The following is a 22,984-nucleotide window of genomic DNA, read 5'->3' as shown; positions in this document are numbered from 1 at the left end:
TTATAAAGTAGTAAATGGGTTCCACAGACAGTCAAAATCTTCACTGTCATGTTAAAAAAAAAAGAGAGATGTACTGTGGTGGAACAGGATTGCATACTGAGTAATTCAGCCAGAAAACTGTTGCTCTAAGCCCACTCTATCACTTAAAACCTGTTCTTGAAAAGAAAAGAAATATCTTCCAAACCTACAGAAAAGCATAGTAAATATAATGCACTGAGATTGTATGTACCCATTACTTTGCTCTAATAAATCTTAATATTGTGTCACATCTCAAATTGTGTGGAAGGAAATGCAAACATTCCTAGTGTAAAAGCCCCAATGCACATTCCTTGCCGATTCCACTCACCTCCTCCCCCTAGAAGGGACCGCTCCCCTGAATTTCCAGTGATTGTTTCCATATATAACATGTTTACACAATTTATATTCCCATAAAAATGTTTAGTAGTATCACACCATTGTGCATTCATCACTTCTTTGTGAGATTTAGTCAAGCTGATATAGGGTATATTTCACTATATGACCATATAACATTACCCTTTTTCCAAGTGATGCATATTGCCTCCATTTGTTTATTATAAATCACACTGCCATGGGCATTATCGTACACATCTCCTATCATACACCTGTGAGACTCTCCTATGGGGTGGTTATCTAGAAGCAGATAGGCTAACTCTTGGGATATGTACTTTCCCAATTTACTGGATAATCCCAAATTGTTCTCCAAACAGTCTATACTAATTCACGCCCCACCAGTTGTGGGCAGAAGTTCTGAGAGTTTCTGTTGTTGACACATACTCCCCAACATTGCATATGGTCAGATCTTGAAAAATATTGCCGAACTCATAGATTCAAAAACATTATATATTTTTTTAATGTGTAGTCCTGATTACTAAAGAGACCGAGCAACTATCCTTAGGCTCTTTAATTATATTCTCTTCTGTGAATTACCTGTTCATAGCCTTTGACTTCTCCCCCTTCCTTTTTTCTGAACCCTTCCCTTCTCGCTCTCCCCTATAGCTCCCCCCACATAAGAATTATTTTTAAATTCCAAGCACTAATCCTTTCTCACTTATAGTCATTAAAAATATTTTCTCCCAATATGTGGCTTTTAGATTTCTTTGCAGAGTCTTTAATGTTACAGAAGTTTTATGTTTTAATACGACAACATTCATCAATAATTTCCTTTATGGCTTGCACTTTGGTTGTCTTTGTTAAGAAATTCTTTCCTACCTTGAGATCATAAAGATACTCTGCTACTGGAATAATGTTTTACTTTTCACATTTTCATCTTTCAAGAACCTGGGATATACTTTTGTGGATGGGGTGAGATGGAGATGTGTGCTGGTTTGAAAGGATGTATGGACCCTAGAAAAGCCATGTTTTACTCAAAATCTCATTTCATAAAATGGTAGAATAATCCCTATTCAATATTGTATGTTTGAATCTGTAATTAGATCATCTCCCTGGAGATGTCTCCCAATCAAGAGCGATTGTTAAGCTGAGGGGAGATGTGTCTCCACGCATTTGGGTGGGTCTTGATTGGTTTACTTGAGTCCTATAAAAGAGGAAACACTTTGGGGAATGAGAGATTTGGAGAGGGCAGAGAATGCTGCAGCCCCATGAAGCAAAGAGTCCATCAGCCAGTGCTTTGGAGATGAAGAAGTAAAATGCCTCCTGGGGAGCTTCACGAAACAGGAAGCCAGGAGAGAAAGCTAGCAGATGATGTCGTGTTCACCATGTGCCCTTCCAGATGAGAAAGAAACCTTGACTGTGTTCGCCATGTGCCTTCTCACTTGAGAAAGAAACCGTGAACTTCATCAGCCTTCTTGAACCAAGGTATTTTTCCCTGTATTTGTTTATTTGGATGCCTTTGATTGGACATTTCTATAGACTTGTTTTAATTGGGACATTTTCTTGGCCTTGGAACTGCAAATTAGCAACTTATTAAATTCCCCTTTTTAAAAGCCATTCCGTTTCTGGTATATTGATTCCGGCAGTTAGCAAGCTAGACCAAGATGTAACATCCTTCTTTCCCATAAGTCACCCGGCAAACGGGAACTGGGCCTACGAGTGCATGACAAACGGAAAGACAGCCGAATGTGCTCAGGTGCAGACAATGAGCGGCTGCAGGCACCAAGGACACTGCCTGGTGCCGGGCCCACAGCTACAGGTGAGGGCCCCACACTCTGTCACACACTGTCTTCCTCATGAATCAACACCCTGTACCCAAGTCTGGAAGAGGTTCACCATCTAAACTGGATTGTCCTTATTCATGGGAAATACTCAAAAATCCCAATAAAAACGATTTCCAATGTTCACTGACCAAACATCCCCTAAGCCAGGTGACAAGCCCACTGGCCCCAGATGAGTCGATCTGGTTCACTGCAGGGCCAAGTTGCCACAAGGGGGCAGCCCTGGGCAGACCAGTCAAGTGCTCTCCTTCCAAACTGTCTTACAAGCTTCACTAAGAAACAAAATAGTTTAAAAGTTGGCCTGGATAACTAATATTTTAAAACTTTAACATAAGTGTGAGACAAGCAAACATAAAATGAACATGTTAGCATATCAAGAAGAAATTATCATAGAATGTTATGAAGAGTTGAAATTCAAAGTTGTTGGAAATATGTAATCAAGAGTTCAAATTGTTTTTAAATTGAAAAAAGAGGGCAATCTAAATATTTTATTTAGGATTTGGTATTTTATAAGACAAAGATACATTTTTTCTAATACAGTGCAGCATAAGAGAATTTGGAAGGCAAATCCCTACACATAAATTTTTAAGGGTGGTGTTAAGGTGATTCAGCTCTTGCGTACAAAATTTATATTTTAACTAGTGCATTTCCTAATATAACTTATGTGGACAGCTTAATTGAACACCATAGTACTTGGAACCTCGCACAGGGCATGCGATTTTGTGGGTTTGTCCAGAGTGATGCCCAGGTAAATCCCAGAGTGATTTGAACAGTGAATAGGGAAGTATTTGCAGAGTCCCCTAGGGGGAATGGTGAGAAAGGGGGAAAATTCAACTTCCCCAAGTGGAGAATTCTTGATATTCTCACAGGCAGTGGGGACAGCCAAAGCTATAGGCTGAGACTCCAATCTTGGGGTTTATTCATAAGAAACTTAACCCCACAAAGGATAGGTCAAGCCTACTTAAAATTAGGCCTAAGAGTCACCCCCAAGAGAACCTCTTCTGTTGCTCAGATGTGGCTGCTCTCTCTTGGGCAACACAAAAGCAAACTCACTGCCTTCTCTACGTAGGACATGACTCCCAGGGGTGTGGCCCTTCCTGGCAACGTGGGACAGAAATCCTAGAATGAGCTGGAATTCAGCATCAAAGGACTAAGAAATTCTTCTCGACCAATAGGGGGAAGAGAGAAATGAGACAAAATAAAGTGTCAGTAGCTACGAGATTCCACACCGAGTCAAGAGGTTATCCTAGAGGTTATTCTTATGAACTAAATAAATAGCACCTTTTCGTCAGATGTAATGGAGAGGCTAGAGGGAACTGCCTGAAAATGTGGAGCTGTGCTCTGGTAGCCATGTTTCTTGAAGATAACTGTATGATGATATGGCTGTCACAGTGTGACTGTGTGGCTGTGAGAGCCTTTTGTCTGATGCTCCTTTTGTCTACCTTTTCGACGGACAAGTAAAACATGGATTAAAAAATAAATAAATAACAGGGGAACAAATGTTAAAATAAGTTTTGCAGATTGAAATACTGATTGGAGAAGGGGAGGGGTAAGGGGTATGGTATCCATGAATTTTTTTCGGTTGTCTTTTTATTGCTTTTTCTGAATTGATGCAGATGTTCTAAGAAATGCTCATGATGATGAATATACAACTGTGATGATAGTGTGAGTTATTGATTATATAACAAGAATGGAATGATCATATGATAAGAATGTTTGTGTTTGTATGTGGTTATGTATCATAAATAAAAAATAAACAAATTTAAAAAAAGAAAGGGAGGGGTAAGGGTATGGTATGTATGAATTTTTTTCGGTTGTCTTTTTATTTCTTTTTCTGAATTGATGCAAATATTCTAAGAAATTATTATGATGATGAATATGCAACTATGTGATGATATTATGAATTACTGATTATATATGTAGAATGGAATGATCATATGCTAGGGATGTTTGTGTTTCTTTGTTGTTATATTTTTAAAAGACAATTTAAAAATTAATAAAAGTTTTAGAAAAAAAAAAAAGGTAGCCTGGAGGTGATGTAAATGAAAACCTTTTCTGGACCCTGGCCTAGTTCTGTCCACTTTCACTGGTGGGCTACATGCTCTGGGGTCTACATGATGGCTTGGCCTCTCTTCATTGGGAGATAAATCACCCAAACACTCCGGGGGGGGATTACTGGACCAGGGACTGCCTGACAATCAGGGTCAGAAGGGACCACAAGCTCCCAGTGAGCCAGGGAGGTCAGGGGAAAACCCAGGGTTCCTTTCTGACGCTCAATCAGCTTTGATAAGGTATCGAGCCTTGGGGTCAGAAGGGATCCTGGAGGATGCCAGGCCAGTACCCCACCCGTTTCCACGTACTAAGTCTGTGGCTCAGTCTACCCCATGGGCAAAGACTGCACAAGAAGGTCCTGCTTACTCTGAGCTGAAACCACCTACTGTAACTTCTAACCTTGGGATCATACAGGACAACCCCTTTTCCACAGGACAAAGACGGGCTCACAGGCTCAAACACCTCTCATCTTTTCACTCCAGGTGGGGCTCAGAGGCCGCCGGGTGGGAGTGGTGGTGGGGGAGGCACAAAATCAGGGATGGGTTCTATCCACCCAGTGCAGCAGCTGCAGCCGGGGCTGCTCCTGGAAAAGAAGCTGACCAAGAAGAGAACGCTCTCCGAGCTGTGCTCCAGGATGGACCAGAAATGTTCATTATCTGGGCTTCACCTGAGGGCTGCCCTACAGACACCAAGAAACTGCTTTCCTCTTTCCTGCCTCTCATCCTCCCTCCAGGCTCCTGAAAGGGCATTAACCTGGAGTTCCTGGGAAAAGAAAGTCACCTTCAGGAACTACAAAAGACAGAGGGCGGGGCAAGAAAGAGAAAAGAGAAGGCTTCTCGGGACTTATTAAATTTCCCAAATAGACTAATAGGACCTGTAAAGAGAGAAAATGTGCACCGCCTTGAACCCAGCCATTTTATCTCTAAGAATCAAACTGAAGAAAATACATGAAAGTATGCGGGCAGATGTAAGCATGCCCGCAGAAAGAATACTTGTAATCTGGCAAAAGTGTGAACAAACAAGATGCTTCACACACTCAGAATGTGGCCAGGCCATTGCTGACAACGAAACTACAAATGCCTTGTTGGATGCTCTGAAGTTAGAGAAAAGAGTAAGGGACTCATGATCTATTGTTGGGTTTAAAAAAGAGGTAGGTTACAGAAAATGAAAACAAAGTCTGTGTTTGGATTAAATATGAGAGAAAAGTATCTAAGACAAGATTTCAGGGGTTAGCAGAGAAGTCATCTCTCAGGACTGAGCCCGAGGCTGCGCTGGGGGCCGGTATCACCACTGCTGAGGTGTTCCGTGGTTACTTTGTTCACCTGTTTTACCAAACTATATATATAATTTCAACATCCTCTACACTGCTTCCCCAGCCAAGGCTTGGCAGCATCTGCGCTGGTCGCTGGGGCGCTCCCAGTGCAGCCTGAAAGAATCCAAGATGGCGCATCAGGAGACTGTGTGTCCGGCTGCGGCCTTCCCCACCCCCTCTGCACCCACACGAGCAGCCTCTCTGCTGCTCTCAGCCAGGAGAGGGGCCAAGACCCAGGCCCGCATTGCCTCCCCCCACCCAGGGCTGACTCATTTCCTCTGTGATAAATCATACTGAGGCAGGAGAGCCCCACAAATCCCTCGAGCAAACACGCAGGTCAAACAGCACCATTTACCCAGCAAGGGCCTCTTCAAGTTGACAAGGCGTGGGAGGAACCAAGCAACAAAACCGGCCTTGTCCACGGAGGCTAACTTTTGCCCTCTGGGACCAGTGGAGGGCAAACCTGGGGCCATCCTGCCCAGGCTGAGGGGAGCACTGGCAGCCCTGACAATTCACAGATGAAATCACCCCGAGAGCTGGGTCCCCTCCCCTCCTGGGGTTGGAAGGTGGCACCAGCCAGGTGGCACCAGTCTAGCCGAACAGGCCGGGGGAATCGCAACCACCAACATTTAACCCTCCCCTCTAAAGGGTAAGCCTTGAGGAAAAGGAAGCCAAGGGATGGGACAAAGGGGTAGGACAGAAAAAACCTTCTACCTTCATTTAGGGAATGGGGACAGGAAAAGGGAAAGAGAGAGGAAGGGAATGGGGGGCAGTGATGTCTCAATCTGAATGTCTTTAACAACTGTGTAAATCCTAAGGAAAGTCAGAAATAGGAAGGCAATAAAACTTTATGCTCCATGAGGGCAGATTTATATATATATATATATATTATATATATGTATAATGAGACAATAAATGGAAGGTTTTCTTTTTAATATAATTCACTGTTTTAAAGTGAAACTTCAGTTGGTGTTTAGTATATTTACAAGGTTGTGCAACCACCACCACTATCCAATTTCAGAACATTTTCATCATCCTGAAAATAAATCCCATACCTATTAAGCTGTCACTCTCTCTTCCTCACCACACCCCCTCAGCCCCTGGCAACCACTCACCAGCTTTCTGTCACTATGGATTTACCTACTGGACATTTCACCTGAATGGAATCCTGCAAAATGTGATCTCCTGTGTCTGGTTTCTTTCATTCAGCATAATGTTCTCACGGCTCATCCACACTGTAGCATGTGCACAAGTACATTCTTTTTTATGGCTGAATAATATGCCACTGGATGGACGGGCCACATTTTATCATTCATTAACCTGTCGATGGACATTTGGGTTGTTCCACCTCCTGGACATGTTTTCGATTACACGGAGCATATACCTAAGAGTGGAACTTCTGGGTCATAAGGCACCTTTGTTTAACTTTCTAAGGATCTGCCGAACTGTTTTCCACAGTAGCTGCACCATTTATGTTCCCACTAGCAATGTACAAGGGCTCCAGTTTCTGCAAACCCAGAACTGAAAGGACTTTATAACAGCAAACACCATCAGTGCTTCAAACGCACCATGCATGTGGCACTCGTGTTTTGCGTGCACCCCTCATTTAACCCTGTTGGCAGCCATGAGCTGAATTATGCCAGAAGCCTACTCTGCCACTTTCTAACAAGGCTGTGAGGTTCTCTTGGGGAAAACTGGAGTCACAAACACTTTTGAAACTATGAATCTCTCAAAGAAGAATAAAATCCAAACTAAACCCCAAGGCAAAAGGTTATGTGAGCCAAGGTCAGAGCAGGCAGATGGGCAAGGAAACAAGGGTGGCAAAGGGTGAAGCCAGGGAAGGGTATCTGCCCCTTCGTCAGGGAGTCAGCACGTGTAGTCCCACAACCAACAGAGATATCGGGGAGCGCAGAGGCAGGCTGGCCCTGATTCACCACAGGGGCTCCACACTCACCTGCTTCCGACAGGTGAGTGAGGTCTGCATGGTGAAACCCCACAGTCTCAACGGCTGCTCTAGGAAGCTCTGTGCACATGCGTGCAGGAGAAAGGCCCTCTGCGGGGGACTCACGAGTGGTGTGCACGTCCGTGGACACAGTACTTTCTCCTTGGTGCTTCCTTTCACCCTTAAAGCACTGCTCCGGAGCATCACCCCACCCCCCTGGAACTGTTCCCAGGACAGGGGAAAGGAAGGCAGGGGTGTGGAGCAGGCAGCAGGCCAGTCACGGAGTCAGGCACAGGGGACTGCGGGGCCCAAAGTGCTCCCCGCAGGGCACAGGATTCCAGGGGCTGTCCCGGTCTGCACTTAGCTCCCCCTCCTGGGAGATTCGGCCAACAGCTAAGTATAAGCCCAGCGTCCAGCCCAGGCCTGCCTCTACATGACCCGGGTCCCCAGGCAGAGGGGTCAGGGTATCAGGGCGTCCCTCGCTGAGGTATTCCATATAGGACCTCAACAATTACCAGATAAACAAACAACGGAAGCAAACTTTTAAATACAATATAGTTTATAATGGAAAAATATTTAAAAGAGCAGAAAGGACGGTCAATAGGAGACTGGTTAAATCGGCTAGGGGCTTCCACGGAATCCAATACTCTACAGAATGTAAAAACAGTGACACAGAATGTGCTAAAACAGAAAAATATACATGACCTATTAAGCAAAAAACAAAAACAGTTTTAGCAACAAATTGTATTGTATGATGCTATTTTGTAAAATAAAAAGGGTTCAGTGTGTGCAGATAAAAGTCTCAAACCTTTCACTGGTAATACACTACCAGTAGTTCTTTCTGCGAGACGAGACTAGAGAAAGAATTCTCCTTTTTATTTTAAAAATTCCTATAGCATTTGATTCTTTTGTTGTTACAGAATATATATTAATTTTGCAATCAGGAAAAATAACCATAGTATAAAAATGAGAAGAAAGTCCTTCCTCTTCCCCTTTCTGAACCTGAGGACACTGGGTGTGGCAAAGCAAGGCAGGGTCCCTGCAGGAGAGGGACCCTGAGGAAATGGGAGTCCATGTGGGATGGGGAGGGGTCCATGCAGGTTATGGATGGGGGCGCTGGTCAAGGAAGTAAGTACCTCATGGATAATGGGCGCCAGGCTTCTCACTGTGGGAGGAGGACTTACAAAAATGGAAAGAGAGGATTGCAAGGGTAGCTCAGTCATAGAATTCTTACCAGCCATGCAGAAGACCCAGGTTCCATTCCCAGTCCATGTACTCTTCCCCCGCAACAAAAAAATTTTGGACAAATGGTGCTATAATAATAGGACAGTAATATGGAAAAAAGAATGAAATGTGACCCCAGCCATAGAACATATAAAAAAAAATGAAAGGGAGAAACCTGAATGAACCCCACAGTACTGGATTGGAGGTGTGAAGTATGACTTCATGGTGACTGACAGACACAAATGCAAGTGTGTGTGTGTGTGTGTGTGCGCGCGCACGCGCGTGTGTGTACAGATATTCCCTACTTCTGCCACTGAAAAGACCTGGGAGCAGTGAGACCTCAATACCTATCAGCATATCCAGCATTTAGATCTTGCCTCTAAATACCATTCTCCACTAAAGAAATGAGAGCTCCTTGGAGAAAAGGTTGATTTCCAGGGCTAGGGCGGGAAAATATTAAAAGGAGCCTAGAACATCTTGTGCCAGAAAGCAAGGAAGTGCTTCGATTATGATGGTATGCTGCCTTGAAACTTAAATATCCCAGGAAAGCCATGCTCTCTCTTTTTTTTTTGTATGCTGTACGGCAGGGGTCATGTTTCATTCTTTCACCATGTGAGTTATTGCAGCACCATCTGCTGAATTTTTTTGTTTGTTTGCTTCCTTGTTTGTTTTTGGGGGGCAGTGCATGGGTCAGAAATTGAACCCAGGTCTTCCACACAGCAGGTGAGAATTCTGCCACTAAAGTACCCCTGCACCCCTGAAGCCGTGTTCTCTTCATTCTAATCCAGTCCTGCGGGGGCAGCCATGCTTTTTCAATCCTAATTCAATATTGTAGGGTGTGACCTTTTGATTAGATGGAGATGTGACTCCACCCATTCAAGATGGGTCTTAATAAGTTTACTGGAGTCCTGAAGAGGGCTCATGGAGCAAGAGTGCAGAACAGATACAGACACAGCCTTTTGGAGGTCGAGATAGAAACAGCCCAGGTGTTTAAGCAAGGACTCACACAAATAGCCAGAACCTGAAAAGAAGAAATCTTTGGCCCCGGGAAATGCTAAACTAAGAGATGAAACCCTGAGTTTTACCCTGGAGGTGGTAAGCGAAGGCCCACAGATGCTTGGAGAGAAAGCCACTGGAATCAGAAGCTGGAGGCAACAGAACTGGGAACAAGGACCACCAGCCACCAGCCACATGTCTTCCCATGTGACAAGGTTTCTTTCTCTGGATCCCTTAATTTGGACATTTTTACGATCTTAGAATTGTAAACTTGAAACTTAATAAACCCCTTTATAAAAGCTGATCCATTTCTGGTATATTGCATTCCAGCAGCAACAGCAAACCAGAACAGATGAGAAATGTCAAAAAGACAAACACTATTTTTCAGAAACTTAAAACTTCCAGATTGTTCCTAGGCCCAGATAAGCCCTGAAACTTAGAGGTACCAGTCTCTTCCAGAACATCGACCAGTTGCATTCCCCCACCCCATAATGTCTATACCCTATTCAACATGAAGAAGTTAGAATGGTCATTGCCCAAATATCCCTGAAGATTGAGAATGATCAGATGAGAGGAAGGAGTTTTAACAAAGAAATTAGGATTTAATAAATGATTATCACTACTGAATTATTACACAGATACTTCTTTTTAGTGGATTAGAAGAGCCAGAAGGAAATACCTGAAATTGCAGAACTGTAACCCATACTTTACTTGGAAATTTGATCTATAACTTATGATAAAGTGAACTTTGAAATTTATCACTTTTCTATATATATCTTACATTTCACAACAAAAAATGTTTCTAAAAAAAGACACAAATGCAAGGCTGAAGGGGGTCCCATTGGCCATAATGGATTATAACCTAGTAAATAAAACAGAAAACCATAAATTCACATAGAGATGGACAGACAGATGGGTACATGGGTAGATTTGACAGATGCATGACAGACAGGTAGATAAATAGATAGATGACAGATAGATGAATTGAAAAGCTGATGAGGAATGACATGTTTGTAGTGTCAAAGGATCTCCTTAAAAAACACTCATTAATCACAAAGGGGAAGAGTAATGTCGTGGTGGAGAAGCCTGAAGAGCCCAGGCTTAGTCAAGAGAGTCCAGTAAACAATATGAGGATCAGATCAAATGAAAAACATGTCTTTCGATTGATAGCCTACAACAGAAGATGCAGCATTACTTCTGTGACTCTCACCGAGATGATCAGACAAAACCTACACAATACCTGGCCTGCACCCCAACTGAGATGGCAGAGTGAGAAACTTCAGGGCTCTTCCCCCTCAAGAATCTCTGAATAACCAGCCAGAATGGGCAGAAAGAAATTTCTGAAAGCTCCAGAAAACAGCTATGAGACTGTAGTAACAGGACGAGTACCGACTCAAAAAAAAAAGGCCACTTAAAACTGGTAGGATCTCATGGCACCCTGGCCGGCCCTGCCCCCGCCTCCACCAGCCTGGCATGGAGCTGCAGTGCTCCCAGTACTGGATCCTGGTTCCAGGGAAAGCGGAGTAACCCTCACGCAGATATCAGGAGCACAGACGTCTGGCCCAATCTGTCTGGTGGTGGCCTGAGGGACTCGCTGTCCCAGAGTTTATCCCGGTTACAGAAGAGCTTGCCTACAGAGTACTGTGGGAGAGGAGTCAACCCACGTTGCCTGGGGCTAGGGACTGCTGGCTGTAGAACACACAGCACAGTGCCAGGACTGGTGAGGAAACTGCTTCCTACAAAAGAAGGGACATTCCTATCTATGTAAATGGGGGAACTCCAAGGGCCATGTACACAAGCTCAAGAAAAGATGTATGCACAGAAGGACCAGGGAAGCCCCAATACTATGCCTGAAGCTATTTTCTAATTTCATATGGATAAGCTCTGAAAGAGAGCATCTGCACAGGTCGATCTGCAAAGGCTTGGAAAGGTTTTACTCTTTATTCTACTTTTTCTTTTTCATTAGCTCTTGATATTCAAAGAGAGCTGTCATAACATTAGCTGGATACAGGCTTAAGGAACAAACACCTCAGAGTCTAAATGCCAGCGAAAACACATTAAAATATCAAAATGTCCAGGTTTCAAGAAAGGCTACAAAATACACAAAGGAAAGGAAGTTTTGACCCAGGGAAAGAAGATTAAAGCATTAGAAACCATCAAAGAGAAGGACCAGAACTGGGACATATGAAAGACTTAAAAAATCCTATATATGCTCAAAGAGCTAAAGGAAAACAGATAAAGAACTAAAGTAAATCAAGAAAATGAGAGATGAATGCAAAAAGAGTATCAATAGAGTGATGGAAATTATGAAAAAGAACCAAACAGAGCTGAAGACCTCAGTTAAGAAATCTGAAATTATCTGAAGGGATTCAACAGTAGGTTGGAACCAGAAAAGTACTCAGCAGTACTTGAAAAAAAGACAAATGAAATCATCCAGTCTGAGCAGCAGAAAGAAGGAAGAATAAAGAAAAGCGAACAGAGCCCAAGGAGCTTGCAGGACACCATCAAGTGAACCAATAAACGCATTGTGGGAGTCCCAGAAGAAGAAAGAGAAAATTCAAAGAAATCATGGCTGCAAACTTCCCAAATTTAACAAAAGACATGAATGTACATATCCGAGATGCTCAATGAACTCAAACTAAGATAAAACCAAGTAGCTCCACAGCACATTTTATAATCAAACTGTCAAATGCCAAAGATAAAGAGAATTCTGAAAGCCACAAGAGAGAAGCAACATACCATACACAAGGCAGCTGCAATAACATTAAGTACTGACTTCTCATTGAAACCAAGGGGGTAGTGACATTTAAAGTGCTGAAAGCAAAACTGCCAATCAAGATTTCTAATATTCAGCAAACCTATCTTTCAAAAATAAGAGTGATTGAGACATTTCCAGATAAACAAAAGCTGAGGGATTTTGTTACCAATAGACCAGACCTGCAAGAGATGCTAAAGAGTTCAGTAGGTTGAAAGGAAAGGACACTAGACTATAGATGGAAGCCATAAGAACAAGTAAGGATCTCTAGGAGGGTAACAAGTGGGGTAAATATAAACGCAAGCACTATTGTGTTTTGGGTTTGTAAAACTTTTTATTTCCTACAGGATCTAAAAGTCAGCAGTATAAAATGCAAGACAAATCAGTGGTTTCGGAGTCATACTGTATAAAGCTGCAATTTGTGACAAGAACTACATGAAATAGTGTGTGTACATCACTTTAGTATTTATGCAAACAAGGGAATTATGGATTTTTAACTAATTACAGGATGTTAAACTTAAGCCCCATGATAACTACAAACAAATATCAGAGAATATGCAAATGTACAGCGTCAGAAATTACAACACAGCAGTCAGGCATGGGGAGAGTGGGGTCGGACGAATAGGGAATTAATGCATAGCGGGCATAGGGTTTCTGTCTGGGGAGACAGGAATTTTAGCAATGGCAGGTAGTAAAGGTTCCACAACAGTGAAAATATGAGAAATCCCATTGAATGGTATGCTTGGGAGTGGCTGAGACGGGAAAGTTTATGTTGTGTATCCACTCCCATAGTTAAAAAAAAAAAAGAATGAGCAACTAAAGAGACAAAGACAATTACATGTAATATGTGAACATGGATAAGATCTAAAAAGGGGGAGAAAAGACCCAAAAGGATATTTGGGGAACACAGGAGATAATTAGAATACAGAGTAGAAGTTTTATATCAATGCTAAATCTCTCAAACTAAATAGCTGTATTTAAGGTGGTTACATAAGTAAACATTCTTGCTCTTAGGAAACATAAAAGGCAGTGTTAAATGTTCAAGAAGTACAACTTACACAACCCACACTTAGATGAGAGAAAATGGGTTGATAAATAGACAGCTAGATGGATGCAGATAGACAGATGGACTGATAGACTGTTGCACAGACAGAATGAGAATGGCAGAACATTAAAATTGGTGGATGCAACTGTCGGGGCATAGAGGTAGTTTGGAATTCTGTGTTCCAAAACTGTCCTGTGAGTTTGAAATTATTTAAAAATACAAAGTTTTAAAAATAATAATAATCGGCTTATAATCTTCAAAAGCATCAAGGTCAAGAAGATAAGGGAAGCGAGAGGCACTGATCCCAATGGAAGGCATCTGAAAAGACATGACAACTACATACTCTGCTAAATACAATATGAACTGAACCCTTTTCTTATAAAAACACCGCTGAGACAACTGGCAAATTTTGCACAGGATCTGATGATTAGATGGTATTAACATATTTAGCTAATTTCCTGATGCTCATGGTTGTTTTGCTGTTACATGGGAAAATATCTTTATTTGCAGGAAATACGCATTAGACCCTTCAGAGCTGATAAAGCACAGGCTGGCATCATGCTCTTGAGTAAGGCAGAGGCAGAAAAATTTCTTTGTACTGTATTTGCAACTGCTCTTATAATTGTATAACAGCTTAAAAAACTTTCAAATGAAAAGAAAGCAATGAATATCAAGTCATGCTAAGTTATGAGATGAGTTCAGACTGTTATACACCAGCATTTTTCAAGCAAGACCCAACAGTCCTGTTTTAACTTGCCAAGGGACCCCCATGAGTGATTTCAATGGACTTGGGCCAGGTGCTCAGAGGAGTCTCTGCCTCGCCTGGGGAATGCCCTCCAACTCCAAACATCCAACGCACCTAAAGACTCAGAACATGCCTGAGCCCTTTCCCTATGCCTGAGTTACCGGTAGAGTTCCAGATCGTAAGCTATAAGAGGGGAAGAACTTGCAGTGTTATCATGCAAGCTCACGTCTGACTTCCTGCTAGCGTACGTTCCATCAGTGTGAACCACAAGCTGAACAGCGAAGAAACTCAACTGCAACAGAGAGAGCACCAGGAACAGAGGCCACACACCCATCCAACATAAAACAATGATAATAGCTCTGGCTCATATCTGCATAGGGCTTAAAATTTCCAATCTTTCCAACCATAATCTCGCCCGATCCCTACAAAGGAAATAAACTACAGAAACCCTGACCTGTCCCCAATTAAGTCAAACATCTGTGATACACACTGCACTGCACCAAGTATCTCCTTGCTCAGTAACTCCTGCAACATTTGCAACAGTACACAGGTGTGTGTGATTATTTGGTTAATACTCATCTCCCCCACTGAAATGTAGGTTCCAGGAGAGCACAGGCTCAGGGTTCGCTCAGGGATATCCCAGGGCATCACAGGAGGCAGGCGCTCCAGGAATACGTGCTAAGTGATCACAAGCACTGTGCTGGTTTGAAAGGAATTATGCCCCCTAAGAAAAGCCACGTTTTGATATAAATCCCATTTCTTAAAGGTAGAATAATCCTTATTCAATGCTGTATATTTGAAACTGTAATGAGGTCATCTCCCTGGTTGATGTGATTTAGTCAAGAATGGTTGTTAAACTGGATTAGGGGATGACATGTCTCCACCCATTTGAGTGGGTCTTGATTGGTTTACTGGAGTCCTATAAGAGAGGAAACATTTTGGAGAAAGAGATTCAGAGACAGCAGAACGATGTAGCCATGAGATGCTTGAGAGTCCACGAGCCAGCGACCTCTGGAGATGAAGAAGGGAAATGCCTCCCAGGGAGCTTCATGAAGCAGGAAGCCAGGAGAGAAAGCTAGCAGATGACGCCGTATTCGCCATGTGCCCTTACAGCGGAGAGAGAAGCCCTGACTGTGTTCACCATGTGCTGTCTCACTTGAGAGATAAACCCTGAACTTCATCGGCCTTCTTGAACCAAGGTATCTTTCCCTGGATGCCTTAGATTGGACACTTCTATAGACTTATTTTAATTGGGACATTTTCTTGGCCTTAGAACTATAAACTAGCAACTCATTAAATTCCCCTTTTAAAAAGCCATCCTGTTTCTGGTATATTGCATTTCAGCAGCTAGCAAACTAGAACAAGCACGAACAGGGGTGGGGTGAGGGGGTGGTGGTGCAGGCAGGCCTTGTTCTGCCCCCAGCCGCCCAGCCCAGCTCTACCTGCTGCTGCTGAGCCCGGAGGTCATCGATCTCCTTCTGGTCCTCCTCATGGAGCCGCTTCATATCCTCCCACGACTGCTGCAGCAGGTTACGCTCACGCAGCAGCTGCCCGTTCTCTCTCCTCAGCATGTCCACGTTGTCCTTCAGCTGTGTCTGGTCACTCAGGAGCCGGCTGTGGAGTGTGCTGAAAGCCACACGTGGTGAGCCCCAGCCGGCCTGCAACCCCCACCCCGAGGCACTGCCCCGCCAGGTCCCAACACTCGTAAAAGGCCAGAGGGAAGCCTGCCCTGACCAGGTCGGGGGCACTGAAGGACAGACCAAAGCCTGATTCCGCTCAAGTTCCAGAAAGATCCAAACCATTTTTTGTACCAAAAAAGACACATGTACAAAGACCAAGGAAAGGAGATAAGCTACCAGGTACAGGCCTGGCACCTCCCAGGACCGAGGCCTGGACAAACATCGGCAGAGGGGCGGGCAATTACCCTCAGTGGGGCTCCAGAGACAAACCGGAGCATGCCCGTCTGTCTGTCCTGCGGCCACATGAGGCAGCAAAGCCCCCAGTGACACAGAAGCCCAGTGGTTTGCCCAGCCTGCCACCTGTGCTTCAAAGCACTCTCCTGCCAACTGTGCTCCAAAACTGGCTATAAGAAGGTACAGAATATTGGGTAGATGGAAATACTAGAGAGAGAGGGGTAAGGGGTATGGCATATATGAGTTTTTTCTTTTCTCTTTTTATTTCTTTTTCTGAAGTGATGCAAATATTCTAAAAAATGATCAGGATGATGAATATACTACTACGTGATGATGCTGTGAGCCACCGACTATACACCACGTATGGAATGTTTGTATGATAGGAATGTTCGTCTTTGTATGTTGTTTTGGTTTGTCAATTAAAAAATAAATAACAATGAAAATAAAGCAAGGAAATGGACCCTCTCCTAAAATGGACAGAAAGCAATGCAGCCCTGCCCATCTTGACCTTAAGCCAGTGAGCCCCGTATTGGGCTCCTGATCTACAGAATTGAATGAATGTATTGTTTTAAGAAAAAAAAAGAAAGTACAGAAGATGAAGAGCCTCATTTACACCTAGGAAAACTGAGGCAGACCCGAAGGCATGAGGTCCCGGTCCTGAGTGCAGAATGCTTGCTAAGTGGGAGAGGCAGAGCTAGAGCCAGAGGAGGTGGCTCCAAGTCCAGAGCCAGAGGTGAACAAGGGAAAGGGAGGCCGTCCCAGGGCATCAGGGGCCCTGGCCAGGCAGGTCCACTCACTGGTAGAAGTCAGTCTCCTTGGCCACCTCCTCGCACCTCTTTAAGGCGTTGGTGTGCTGGTTCTGGAGGCTCTGCAGGTCCGACATGGCCCGCACACACTGGATCTTCAGCCTCTCGTAGTCGGGGTTCAGCCTGTGATAGGGCCTGGCCCAAAGCAAACAGTCCCATGACCACAGGCCCGAGGTTGGTGGAGACAGTGAAGGTCTCTCAACTGGGGGGCATGTGCTGACCCTACAGAAAGCCTTCCTGGATTACCCCAGTCCAGCAGCCCCCAAATATTGGTCTCCATCCACCAGCACAACCTGGGGCTTCTTGGACCCAGAGGTCCTGGCCTCCTGCAGAAGGAAAAAAAAGATTCCCCAGGACAGAGGAAGCCTGGGTTGCCTGAGATGCCTACAGGGAGCTGAAAAGGTGCCACCTCATCCTCTAGGAGCTTGCTGGGGACCATGCAAGAGACCAGCATGCACAGTGAGTCCATCTGGAAAACTGTGGGGAGATCCTGGTATTCCCCAGAGTGGGATGAAGTTTCTCCTCTATTTAGACTCATTAGTCTCAACCTTGGGTATTTATTTAAAAACCATTGCCCATGAGGCATGTAACTGGCTGAATGAACCTAAGAGATGTTGAATGAAATGTCAGGAACAAAAAGACAAATATTATCATGCCTCAATCACATGTACTAATTATAATATGAAAATTAAGGGAACTAAAGTTGAGAGCATGGGTTATCAGGTTGGGGCTTGTTGTAAAGGGTCCTAAGTTGTAAGCTCCTACAGCAGTCACCTATATTTAGGAGTTGTAACGATTATTTCTAAATTCTGAGATGCTGAGCTGATTGTTTAAAACCTGGTTGTTTCCAGAAACTTCGGGTATTTCTATGACACTGGAAAACTCAGAGTTAGAGCTCTGAAGCTATCAAAGTCAGCAGTATTCCATATAGGAACTATTTCAAAAATTGAAAAAGTGATCAGACATCGAGTAGAAATATGAAGAAGCTGATCTAGACAGGACTAAGGTATATCAGAAGACTGGGTAAAGGATGATATCATCCATATTTTAAAACTTCAACTTCTGTGTGAGACTAAAGGGAAAGATGTTTATTTGGTGCAAAATTTATATTTTGGGTAGTGCATTTCCTAATTTAACTTGTATGGTCAGTTTAGTTGAACACTAAATACGTGGAATCTTGACTAGGGCATGAGATTTTGTTGGTTTGTCCAGGTTTGTGCAATGCCCTGATAACCCCCAGAGTGATTTGGACAGTGGATAAAAAAGTATTTGCAAAGTCGCCTTGGGGGAATGGGGTGAAAGGGGGAAAATTCAACTTCCCCATTTGGAGAATTTCTGATATTCTTGTAAGCAGTGGGGACCGCCAAATCAATAGGTCGAGCCCTTGGTCCTGGTGTTTGCCCCTATGAAACTTATTCCTGCAAAAGATAGGCTAAGTCTACTTAAAATTAGGCCTAAGAGTTACCCACAGAGAACCTCTTTTATAGCTCAGATGCAGTCTCTCTCTCTCTCAGCCCTCCCCTGCTGGGGGGTGGGGCATGACTCCCAGGGGTATAAATCTCCCTGGCAACATGGGACAGAAATCCCGGGATGAGCCAGCACCCAGCATCAAGGGATTGAGAAAGCCTTCTTGACCAAAAGAGGGAAGAGAGAAATGAGAAAAAATAGTGTCAGTAACTGAGAAATTCCAGAGTTGAGAGGTCATCCTAGAGGTTATTCTTATGCATTATATATATGTATATATATGGTATATATACCATATATACCTTTTCAGTTTATGGTATATTTGAGTAGCTAAAGGAAAGTACCTGAAACTGTGGTGCAGTGTTCCAGTATCCTTGTTTCTTAAAAATGATTATATGATGATGTAGCTTTCGCAATGTGACTGTGTGAAGGTGAAACCTTAATGTCTGATGCTCCTTTTATCCAGGGTGTGGATAAATATGCAAAAAAAATGGATAAAAAATAAACATACAATAGGGGGGACAAAGCTTAAAATAAATTGGGTGGATGGAAATCCTAGTGGTCAATAGGGGGGAGAGGTAAGGGGTATGGTAGGTATGAGTTTTTTCTTTTTTCTTTCTTTTTCTGGAGTGATATAAATGTTAAAAAAAAAAGATCACGGTGATGAACACACACTGTGCGATGATATTGTGAGCCATTAACTGTTCACCATGCATGGAATGTTTGTTTTCATGTTAAGAATGTTTGTATGTTTTTATGTTATTTTTATCAAACAAAATTGATAAACCAATGCCCAGACCAATCACACCAGCATCTCTGGGAGTGGCATCCAGGGATGAGGAGTTTTTAAAGTTCTCCAGGTGATTTCAACATGCAGCTCAAGTTGAAAACTATGGCCAGGAGCAGAGAGGTCCTCAAAGTGTGGTTCCCCAACCATCAGCACAGGTACCACCTGGAAATTTGTTTAGTGATGCAAATTATCAGGCCCCACCCAAGACGCTCCGGGGGAGGGGGTAAAGGGGATGGCTAAATGACCAGTGATATGTGATTTAACAAGCCCTTCGGGTCGTTCTGATGCACCCTCAAGTTTGAAAACCTGTGCCTTAAAGCAGGAACCGAATAACCTTTTCTGTAAAGTGCCAGACAGAAAATATTTTAGGCTTTGTGATTTGTGCTACCTCTGTTGCAACTTTTGCAGCATGAAAGCAGCCACAGCAACATGTAAAAGAAAAATGTGGCTGGGGTCCAATAAAACCTTACTTAAAATAGCCAGGGAGCAGGATGAATTTGGTCTGCAGACTGTAGTTTGGGGGCTCCTGCTCTATAACACTAGTGGCTTCACTAATCCTGTCTTTGTGACATCTGACTAAGGGATGTACTCTTATAAAAAACAGTCTCAAGGATCAGGCTTTGAAGCCCTGATGTCATTCCAGAGGGACCTTTCCTGGGAAGCAAGATCTTTGATGTCACCAAAGGAAAGGGTTTAAATCAATTCCCTTCCCCTCAAGATCCCTGCCAGCATCGCTTCAGACCCCTGTGTCTCTCCTCCTCCAGGAAGCCCTCCTGGACCGTGCAAGTGAATAAAGGCTTTTCTCTTGCCCCATCCTTTGGTTGCCCTTCCCTGCTGTCTCCCCCTAGTCCCAGTGAAGAGGCAGAAAAAGATCTTCTTCAAGACAACCAAGAAATCAAATGAAATATACCCTTCTTAAACCAAACATATGACAATGGAAAGATCAATGTGTCAAATCACACAGAGATCCACTCAGCTGGGGTCTTTTGGGAGGCAGCAGTGCACACATGGACACACAGGCAGACAACACATCTGTCAAAAGGGCTAAGCAATGGGGTGACTGTGTCTACTAGGGCAGGGGCTTCACATGGCACCAGAAGGGCACCAGAGGGAGGCAGTCTCTGGAACGCAAAGGTGGATCCAGAGAGGGGAAGTGATGAGCCCAAGGCCATGCAACCAACCAGGGAGGAGGCACTCAAGCAGGACCAGGCCCCTCGACCTGCTGCCAAGACCACCGCCAAACGGCCATTCACAAGGACGTGGAAAGGCCCGGGCAGTCCTGCCACATACACACGTGCAAACACACCATTGTGGCCTCTCCTTGTGCATGACAGGAAGGACAGACGGACAAATGTAAACACACCTGCAGGGGCCTCTCTGCATGTATGACAGAACAGACAGAGATGCACAAGCACACCTGTCGGGGGCCTCTCCAAATATATGATAGGACAGACAGATGGACGCATGCAGCATATATACATACTCAAATTGATGACATGGGGCATGGGTTCCGATTTGGATGTGGAGGAAGCCTGTGCTCCCTGGGCCTGCAGGCACCGCCCCTGGGTGAGCCTTTCCAGGTATGTGGTGGGGACAGGGGTGGGGGGAAGCAAGCAAGGAGACACCAGGAGCACCGCACAGACCCTCGGGAGCACAGGTGGGGGGGTGACCCTCATCCATCGGGCCTGAAAGTGGACCAGTTGCAACGTCTACCTTTTGTCAAAGGTGGTCCCATGAGAGGCAAAGGCTAACCGCTTCCGCAGCTCGTTCCTCTCTCGGGTCATCAGGCGCAGCTGAATCGAGAGGTTCTCTACCTTCTCAGTCACGTGCCGGTCGCTGAGGAGTGGCGGTGGGGACGGCGCCTTCCCGGTGGTGCCTGGGGGAGGGCAGCAGAAGAGGGTCTTGCATTTAGGCAGCATGGCTCCGAGTTCCCAGCATGCACTCACGACTCAAAACAATCCTGCCTGGTGGGTGCTCTGTGCAACCCTCTGCACAGAAGAGAATGCTGAGCCAGAGAGTAGGAAGTGGAATTGAGACTTGAGTCCATGCACCCAACCACCTCCCTCCCCTATTCTAGGTGAGAAGACCAGGTTTCCCTGCTCAGGACCCTGAGGGTGCCCCTGTTTCCCAAACCTGGCTTTGAGACTTCCAGGGACTCACTGGCTTCCCCTAATCCCCGAATCCTTGCCTGGGCTGGAAACACCAGCTGCCATCCACCTGTGCATGGCAATGGCCTGGCACATGGGGCAGGAGAGGCTCAGAGAACTCTGAGAAGGGCACAGACCCGGCCTAAAGAGGAAGGTACACACAGAACCCAGCAAAGTGTCTACAGACTGTGGCATCTGGCTCCAAAACTGGGGCCCCAGGGCCATGTCTTCCCTTCCTCCCCCAACCACGTCTGGACATTCTGCAGAAGCTCCCTTTTCCAATCTTTCTGGCTACCTGAAGGACCTGTCCAACTGGCCCCAGGTATGCAGGCTTGGAGGAGGCAGCTAGGAAGAGCCTCTTACAGCACAGGTAAGTGTGACATGAGGCAGGTTAGCCCTGGGGCGTCTGGCTGCACAATCCGCAGCAGGCGCTGATCACCTGCCCCCAGGACTAAAAATGTCCTGAAAGGAACCCCACGTCTTCCACTCTTACTAAGGAACAGCAGCTGCTGCCACCACCACCTCTGACAAGCCACAAATCTTTCTCTAGGAAGAAAGCAATCCATCCATCTAGGAAGAAAGCAACTTACTCAAATGTCCTAGAAAACAGAATAATCTGCTGTGTGTTCACAGCTGACCCTGTAAAGCCTGATCACCCATCTCCTCTGATCTCACAAGTTCCTTGGTGGGGTCAGCAGCACTGCCATCGGCCATCTCAGTTTATGGATGTCACCTGGGATGACTCACCCTGGGGAAACAGCACTTGTTTCCAAAGAGACCTGCTGAGCCGGCAAAGAGCAAGCAGGGCATCTTCCGACTCTGTCCCGTCCTGAGCCACCCACCCCCACCCGCTACCCCGAGGGCCTAGCAAAGGGCTAGAGACAGAGATCAATCAGTCCTCAGGTTGACTGGACATCCAAACCAAGCGTTCCCCAAAATCCAGCTGAGGCTTTGTGCCTTCCAGGACTGCCAGGGAGGATGAGTTAAACGCGGTGGAAGGCAAGCTATATCGTGGTATATGAGGCAGGGCCTCAAGCACTCAGATCAGTGTTTTTCGAAGTTGGAACCCCACCTCCTGAATCTACTGCCTCATGAAATGTATGCTATTTAGCCTCCACCAGCCTCCACCACCACCACAACCACCGGGATTCCTGTGTTCCTGCAAGACCCTCGGGAGCAAAACACTCTCTGGAAGGGGGGACCAGAATCAGTCCTTCTCTGGACAGGGCCCCTTTCCAACGTGGCTCTACTCTACAGCTTGCAAAGCACTCCCTCACGTCTCCCCCAGAGGCCCTGGATACCGACCCCTGTCCCCAGGAGGTTTGGAGTTCAGGCTGGTGACAGCTCTGCTGGGCTGTATGATCACCTCTTCTCCCAGATGAAGGCAGTTTAGAAGCATCAGCCCAGGGCAGTTTAGCCACCAAGTCATCTGATTTGCAGTAACCTGTAGGCCTGACAAGTGGGGCTTTTCTTTGGACATGTGTCTGATACCCCTTCTAGTGATGCCTACTACTCACCCTCTGGGAGTGAGGGGGCTGGGGAATAATTAGCTACGGCGGACAGACAAACCAAGACAGTGGGTTAAAAAGACTCTTAATGAA

The 22,984-nt window shown here is 45.0% G+C and overlaps 1 protein-coding gene across 4 annotated transcripts in view; it reads right to left on the bottom strand.

Moving 5' to 3' along the window:
• Positions 1 to 22,984, bottom strand: part of DLG5 (discs large MAGUK scaffold protein 5) — a 139,652-nt gene that overhangs the window by 56,865 nt on the left and 59,803 nt on the right. For all 4 annotated transcript variants that reach the window (XM_077124782.1, XM_077124783.1, XM_077124784.1 and 1 more), the window contains exons 3-5: positions 20,950 to 21,112; positions 16,974 to 17,117; positions 15,706 to 15,889 (exon numbers count right to left, since the gene is read on the bottom strand). In XM_077124782.1, coding sequence (XP_076980897.1) covers positions 15,706 to 15,889; positions 16,974 to 17,117; positions 20,950 to 21,112 — 491 coding nt within the window. The remainder of the gene's footprint in view (positions 1 to 15,705; positions 15,890 to 16,973; positions 17,118 to 20,949; positions 21,113 to 22,984) is intronic.

The sequence above is a fragment of the Tamandua tetradactyla genome, chromosome 13 (assembly GCF_023851605.1).
Source record: "Tamandua tetradactyla isolate mTamTet1 chromosome 13, mTamTet1.pri, whole genome shotgun sequence".
Lineage (NCBI taxonomy): Eukaryota > Metazoa > Chordata > Mammalia > Pilosa > Myrmecophagidae > Tamandua > Tamandua tetradactyla.
This window is presented reverse-complemented; position numbering and strand designations above follow the sequence as displayed.